This window comes from Branchiostoma lanceolatum, chromosome 17 (assembly GCF_035083965.1).
Source record: "Branchiostoma lanceolatum isolate klBraLanc5 chromosome 17, klBraLanc5.hap2, whole genome shotgun sequence".
Classification (NCBI taxonomy): domain Eukaryota; kingdom Metazoa; phylum Chordata; class Leptocardii; order Amphioxiformes; family Branchiostomatidae; genus Branchiostoma; species Branchiostoma lanceolatum.
Genome location: NC_089738.1, coordinates 20,388,504 through 20,396,649, shown reverse-complemented (window position 1 = coordinate 20,396,649; position 8,146 = coordinate 20,388,504). Strand labels below are relative to the sequence as shown.

General features: G+C 45.4%; 1 protein-coding gene across 1 annotated transcript; it reads left to right on the top strand.

Annotated features, from left to right (window-relative positions):
* The first annotated feature begins 3,176 nt into the window (after positions 1-3,176).
* LOC136422407 (transmembrane protein 126A-like) lies at positions 3,177-8,079 on the top strand. The gene is made up of 5 exons (XM_066410174.1): positions 3,177-3,269; positions 3,910-4,074; positions 5,379-5,572; positions 6,243-6,357; positions 6,962-8,079. Exons 2-5 carry the CDS (start codon positions 3,935-3,937, stop codon positions 7,173-7,175), a joined length of 663 nt encoding a protein of 220 aa, XP_066266271.1. The 5' UTR covers positions 3,177-3,269; positions 3,910-3,934; the 3' UTR covers positions 7,176-8,079.
* Positions 8,080-8,146: the final 67 nt, after the last annotated feature.

Below are 8,146 nucleotides of genomic sequence, written 5' to 3'. Positions count from 1 at the left end.
GTACAATATGATTGTTCAGCTATTTTCTGACCGAGTATAGTCAACTGTTTGTGTCTTATATCACTATGTGGAGACCGTAAAATACAGCCGTTATGGGTGCCCCATATGGCGGCCGTCATAGCGTGTTTCCTGGCTTGTTGGGGCCCTAAATGGGGTATACCGGTATACCTATACAGGTATACGGGTACGGGTACCTATACAGGGTTTTCCCCTTACCCGTGATATCCGCCCTAATCGGCGTAACACACCAGTTCTGCACTGAAAAACATTTCCTTTCAAGTTTGTTGTGCTTTTCATGTATATCAATCAAACATGTTGTTAGCTGGTCAGGTTCCTCTCACTAGAAACTGATGACGTAACCAGAACACGTCTACTATAGACGTTATACACAACATAAACTGATAACGTCACCAGAACACATCTATCAAGACGTTCACTCTCTAGTGTATGTGACGTTTGTAACGTAACATACGTAACGCAACGTAACATACGTGGTGCGTTTGATGTGTTATGTTAATGCGTAGGACTTGCATACGTTACGTTAACGTGGTGCGTTATGATAACGTGAAGAACTATGTCACGTTAACGCAATACGTTATGATAACTATGACTACGTTTATATGTTAACGTAGTTTGATAATAGTATGATGATTTGAAGTGGGGTAACGTTACATACGTTACGTTAATGTATCATATTGACCTAGTCTAGATCTGGTTTCCCAGGGTAGAATATATTGGGATTGCGGAAAAAGCTGGCCCTGTCTACCTGGCCTGTCTACCCTGGCTACCTCCCTTTTTCGGACCCCAAGGGTATGCATGGGGGTTAGGCCTTTAATGGAATTTCCTTGAGGAAAAACTGGGTCAATGCATGTCCAGATATATGTGTGTGAGCTGGATGGAAGATAATGCCTATTGGTGTTTTGTTGGGGCGGGTGTGTGGGTGAAGCTGGTAAAGCAATTCCACCAAGACTGGAAAAAAAGTTCCAGGTACATGTATACAATAAACTGCACCTGGAATATTAAACACAATTGAAGTGGAAGGTAAGACAAGGAAGAAAAGAAAACTGGTAGGATGAGCCAGACAACAATAGGACTTTTGTTTGTCACAACAGCTAAATTCTAAACAGATGTCTGACACTCATTGGGGTTACTGTAGCTGATACTGACGAAATCTTTAGCAGCTGCTGTTCTGGCAAACCATCCTATCAGTTTTCGGTTTTCTTTGTTTATCCTGTATCCTGTATCTGATACCCCTTCTATCTAGTTTAACAACAAGAAGTTTGTTTACAAATGATAGATTTTCTTCCAGTGTTGATGGAGTTGCTCATAACTGTCCCTATCCTCCAATAGTATGATCCAGCCCACCCACAGCTGGAATTGCCACTGACCCAGTTTTTCCTCAAGAAAATTCAATCAGATGCAAAACCCCCATGCATGCCCTTGGGGTCCAAAAAGGGTAGATAGCCAGGGTAGACAGGCCAGGTAGACAGGGCCAGCTTTTTCCGCAAACCTGAATATATTTAGTCTTACAAATTGTTTCTTAGCATCTGTTATAGACACTGTCTTTTTGTGCCACTTCAATTCTAAGTCTAAGTTATTCAATTATTTTACAGAGCGAGAATTACGCTGTTCCTCCTTATCGCAGCGCCCCGAAAAAAAACAAAGATGGAGGGGGGTTGGTGTGGGTAGCCTGGAATCCCGACCTATTTATAGCTGCCGGGGTCTCTTCTGTCCTCCCTCCGCAAAATAGATGTCTATTTTGCGGAGGGAGGACAGAAGAGACCCCTGCAGCTATAAATAGGTCGGGATTCCAGGCTTGGGTGTGGGGACTGCGGTAAACAAAAACACGCTGCCTTATATGGAAACGCGGGTGTGAATAGTTACATCACTGCCCCGTCAGTCACAGTGATTGACAGCGCTTCCGGGCACAGTCTGTGACGGTCGGGCTGTGTCACGTTCTGTCATTATCTCCATGGTTCTGTGCCTGAGAAAAGCACAGAACGTGACGGGCACGGTTTTTGACGCTACATCGGCTGCTTGTCAGAAACCAGCCACACAAAAACTTGGAGGAAAATTGATAAAAAGGCGCGACACAAACCTGAGACGACTGGACAGCTGAACCTCAGCGCTGCTAAACGAAAAAAACCACTGCAAATATAGATTTTCCTCATTAGCTATGCAAATTAAGTCACAATTAGCATAATTTGCACAACATTATGTACATCTCTGTCTAAGCTACCTGCATACTAAGTATCATATTGACAGTCCTATAATTTGTGTTTGCATTAATTATGCAAATTAGGAATTTATTTGCATAATTGGTCTCTGTTGATGATCCACTTTCCATAAACTACATACGTTACATGTGTTTGAGTCTGATAATGGAAAACACTGCAAATATAGATTTTCCTCATTAGCTATGCAAATAAAGTCCCAATTAGCATAATTTGCACTTCATTGTTTATATCTCTATCTAAGCTACCTGCATACTAAATGTCATGGAAATCCGTTGTTCCTTTGTTCAGTTATTCTCCTTAGAAGATTTTCACAAAAACGCCCCTGCAGTTCTAGAGGAAGCTGCTAGGGGGCCCAAACCTACACCTGGTTACTTCTTCCTTACATCACAAGCTATCTGCCACCCAAAAATCAAGACCACAGCACGTGCAGGTCAAAAGATAGAAAAATTGAAGTTCTGCTGCAGTAACAAGGTCACATACTAGGGGGCCCCAAATCGACCTTGAACTTCGGCTTCACAACACCTGCCCACATACCAAATATCATCGTAATCCATCAAGAGGTTCTTGAGTTATGCTGACTATAGTAGTGCGGAAACACAAACAGACAAACAGACAGACAAACAAACAGACAGACAAACAAACAAACAAACAAACAAACAAACAAACACACACACACAGAGACACACCCAAAACTATATCTCCATTTTTCATGGAGATGACAAAACTCCTGACCATGACCCCAGCCGGCAAACTTAACGAACAAGGTCAAAAGGTAAAGTAGACATTCTCAAGGACAAAAGAGTGCGGCAGTGGCATTTTATAGTAAGTTATACATCGTTGACAGGTAATATCACATTTATACCTCACTATTCCAATTCGACCCGTCAAGAACAATATATATTGAAAGTAAGAGTACAGTTGCTGTAAATACTGTTCAATCCTCCCTTTGAAAAATATGGTCTCGCCTAGTGGAGGTGAAAGGTTACCGTCCAACATGGCGGCCGTGTGCGGAGATATTTTGGACCGGTGAAGGTGAGAGTTGTGCGTGTGTTTCTCTCAGAAACGGCCGGGAAATAGAATTATCATGCCAAACTAGCAGCCTCCTGGGATAGATGTCAATTTTTCTCGTCTCTTGCATGTTGCAGCGTGGGGCTCCCTGGATGTGGTCGGAGTTTTGCGTTGCCAAACTGCATACACATGTAACTTATTGTAAGCAACGTTAGGCCATGTTGATTTGATTATATGGATGACATCCTCTTGGTATCCCAAAACTGTACGAGCTTAGCCTGGAGTCCAGCCTTCTTAGCTTAGTCCGCTCCCAAAGTCCGCTCCCCGGGGACTAGAGAGGGGGGACCACTCCTCTTTGCAGCCAGGGGCTGAATCACATTAGGTCTGGAGCAGCTGCGATTCCGCACTAACTTCGGTGACCTCAAAACGATGTCATTGCCCCAGGTACAGCCATAGGACTGTACTGGTTTTGAACCACTCACACCAGGAAGAACCCCTACTCTTTTCGAAAAGGGTGGTAGGTTTTATAACATGCTCAAGGTGTCTTCAAGCATGGGACTTCCATCTAACATCAGATCCAAGTGATTCATAATTCACCAAGTTTGCTTTGATTTCAGTAGGTGATTCAGTGATTCATAATTCACCAAGTTTGTTTTGATTTCAGGGTTTAAAGAAACAGAAAGGCGGAGATGGCAGAGGAGGTCTCCCCCGGTGATAAGATGCTGGTCGCCCCTGGAAACAAGGGGGTGGTACGGAGGGTAGAGCTGACACAGGCTGAGCTGGTCAAACTGCAGTACCAGGCCTTACAGCAGATTCCTAAGGAGAAAAGGTGGGTCTAAGACAGTACCAGGCCTTACAGCAGATTCCTAAGGAGAAAAGGTGGGTCTAAGACAGTACCAGGCCTTACAGCAGATTCCTAAGGAGAAAAGGTGGGTCTAAGACAGTACCAGGCCTTACAGCAGATTCCTAAGGAGAAAAGGTGGGTCTAAGACAGTACCAGGCCTTACAGCAGATTCCTAAGGAGAAAAGGTGGGTCTAAGACAGTACCAGGCCTTACAAAGTTACAGCAGATTCCTAAGGAGAAAAGGTGGGTCTAAGACAGTACCAGGCCTTACAGCAGATTCCTAAGGAGAAAAGGTGGGTCTAAGACAGTACCAGGCCTTACAGCAGGTTCCTAAGGAGAAAAGGTGGGTGTAAGACAGTACCAGGCCTTACAGCAGGTTCCTAAGGAGAAAAGGTGGGTCTAAGACAGTACCAGGCCTTACAGCAGATTCCTAAGGAGAAAAGGTGGGTCTAAGACAGTACCAGGCCTTACAGCAGATTCCTAATGAAAAAAGGTGGGTCTAAGACAGTACCAGGCCTTACAGCAGGTTCCTAAGGAGAAAAGGTGGGGCTAAGACAGTACCAGGCCTTACAGCAGATTCCTAAGGAAAAAAGGTGGGTCTAAGACAGTACCAGGCCTTACAGCAGGTTCCTAAGGAGAAAAGGTGGGTCTAAGACAGTACCAGGCCTTACAGCAGATTCCTAAGGAGAAAAGGTGGGTCTTAGACAGTACCAGGCCTTACAGCAGATTCCTAAGGAAAAAAGGTGGGTCTAAGACAGTACCAGGCCTTACAGCAGGTTCCTAAGGAGAAAAGGTGGGTCTAAGACAGTACCAGGCCTTACAGCAGATTCCTAAGGAGAAAAGGTGGGTTTAAGACAGTACCAGGCCTTACAGCAGATTCCCAAGGAGAAAAGGTGGGTGTAAGACAGTATCAGGCCTTACAGCAGATTCCTAAGGAGAAAAGGTGGGTGTAAGACAGTACCAGGCCTTACAGCAGGTTCCTAAGGAGAAAAGGTATCGGGACCACTACTATTTTTCCCTTATGACATTATGTAGCAATACTAACTAGTATGTTTGTACAGTGGTTCTTGTAGTCCTAAGCACACAGAGTTGGATAGAATTGTGTCAGGTGTTCCTCTAGGAACAGTACTGGGACCACTACTCTTTTTCCCCCATGATATAAACCAGTCTGTAAATGTACATGTGTAGATCAGTGGAAGCATGTTCCTCTCCTTGGACCACTTCTCTGTTGGTGATGGACACTGCTGTGAGTGATGACACTCAGCTGACAGTTTGTTTCCGCCCCACAGGTGGCCGTTCACGTCCGGGATCACGGCGGTGGGGGTGAACGCCGGATTTGTCGGACTGATTGCGAACAGCATGTTCCGCCGGGTGCTCGACGTGACACAGGCGCGGCTGCTGTCCTCCGTCCCGATGTTCCTCATTCCCGCCGTCACCGCAAGCGCCGCCTGGCAGACCTTCGTGGCACAGTCCATGCTCGCAGGTGGATATCATATTACACCCCTCCTGTAACAGTGGCACAGTCCATGCTCGCAGGTGGGTATCGTATTACACCCCCACTGTAACAGTGGCACAGTCCATGCTCGCAGGTGGGTATCATCTTACACCCCAACTGTAACAGTGGCACAGTCCATGCTCGCAGGTGGGTATCATCTTACACCCCCACTGTAACAGTGGCACAGTCCATGCTCGCAGGTGGGTATCATCTTGCACCCCCACTGTAACAGTGGCACAGTCCATGCTCGCAGGTGGGTATCATCTTACACCCCCACTGTAACAGTGGCACAGTCCATGCTCGCAGGTGGGTATCATCTTACACCCCCACTGTAACAGTGGCACAGTCCATGCTCGCAGGTGGGTATCATATTACACCCCTCCTGTAACAGTGGCACAGTCCATGCTCGCAGGTGGGTATCATCTTACACCCCCACTGTAACAGTGGCACAGTCCATGCTCGCAGGAGAATATTTAGAATGCAAGTAGTGACTGCGAAATTCGCAAACTTAAAAAATACATGAAACACGCATTTTTCAAGATGTACAGTAACTTATGATGCATCATGATAGTGAACAAAGAGACAATAAAATGAGTGATACAACAACAACAACAAAATTGTTATCCAGTTTAAAATCTATTTTCCTTACTTCCCGCAGGTAACCTGAACTGCCCGGTGTGCGCCCAGGTCCGAGGAGCGAGTATCAACGTGCTGGCCGGCTTCATCAACCCCGTCTGCATGGCGATCCCCATGGCCGGGGGCCTGGCCAGAAGGTAGGGACTACGCGCACATACACATGCACACACACACACATGCACACACACGCATATACATGCACACACTCACATACACACACACACACACACATGCACACAAACACACACATGCACACACACACACACACACACACAAATGCTCACACACGCATATACATGCACACACTCACATACACACACACACACACATGCACACAAACACACACATGCACACAAACACACACATGCACACACACAAATGCTCACACACGCATATACATGCACACACTCACATGCACACACACACACACACACATGCACACAAACACACACATGCACACACACACACACAAACACACAAATGCTCACACACGCATATACATGCACACACTCACATGCACACACACACACACACATGCACACAAACACACACATGCACACACACACATGCACACACACACACACATGGACACACACACACACACACACACACATGCACACACATTCATTTAGCTTGCTCACTATGGCTGGCTGGACAGACTGATGTAGGTTTGATTATCCAGCCATATAAAGACAAGCAGAAGACGATGACTTATGATGCCGACATGTTTCCCCTCCTCAGATATTACACGGCCGTCCTGCCGAAGGGGAACAACTTCTGGGAATTCTGGGTGAAAACGAGCCGACCAATCGTGTGGCGGATGCTGCCGGCGCTGCTGCTGCAGGTGGCTTGGGGCGCGGCGCTGGCGTCCAAGGAGTTCGACTTGTACTTAAAGATCAGTAAACACGGATTCATTGTCTTAGAAGACGGGGAGACTCTGTCGAAGGATTCTTAGCGGATATCTGTGGGACGTCTTGTCTAGTTACAAAAGTTGATCCGTTTATTGTGATACTTTTTGGCCCTATACAGGGCTAATCTTCCAGGGTTCAGAACCGAAATGGCACATATACAGATATACAGTTTTATAATGCATACAAAATAGGTACATATATATAAAGACTCTTTGTACACAACCAAGTATTTCATTCAACCAACATTTCTTTGACCGTCAGATACGCCCTCAAAAGTAAAACGTGCACCGTCAAAATTGCCCTGAGGAAGGTGATAGACTGTAACCAAAACTTTGGTTAAATAAAACACTCGTTTGTGTACAGAATCTTTTTATTCAGTGAACATACCAACCTGATCAAACTGTTCAAGGAAAATGGGTACCTATAGTTACACATGTTGCAAGCAGTTTTGTTGATGTTACCAGATTGGTTACAACTGGTCTATTCCATGTGTACAGGAACAGGTTTGTAACTCAATACTATCTACTGCATAACAAAGACAGAGGTCTTTACACACAACCAGTACATATTCACCTGTCAACGTCTCGGTGACCGTCTGTCACCTTCCTCAGGGCACTACTGACTGGTTGTACTTCACAATGCAGCTACAAATGTAGGTGTCGCTGCTGCGGTGTGAAGAGTTCTGTCCCAAGGCTGAGCTTATATCCCCTCATCACGGATCACGACTGGAGAAGGTTAGGGTTTATGTACGGGTTATTAATAAAGAACTTTGCTATCCAGAGATTTCCCAACCCGATGAAACTTTCACTGCTGTAACAAAACTCGCAGGCTGGTGCGATTTTAGGCACAGGACGAACTAGTGTTTATACTGTAAAGTAATGATACATGTGCTACAACTAGAACAGTGGTTACTAAATGAATAAAGGAAGACGTGTATATGAAGACCAATTAAGACACTTCTAGCTTTATTTGATAACATCTGAGTTTAGCTCAGTACTACCATTGTTCTTGTTTA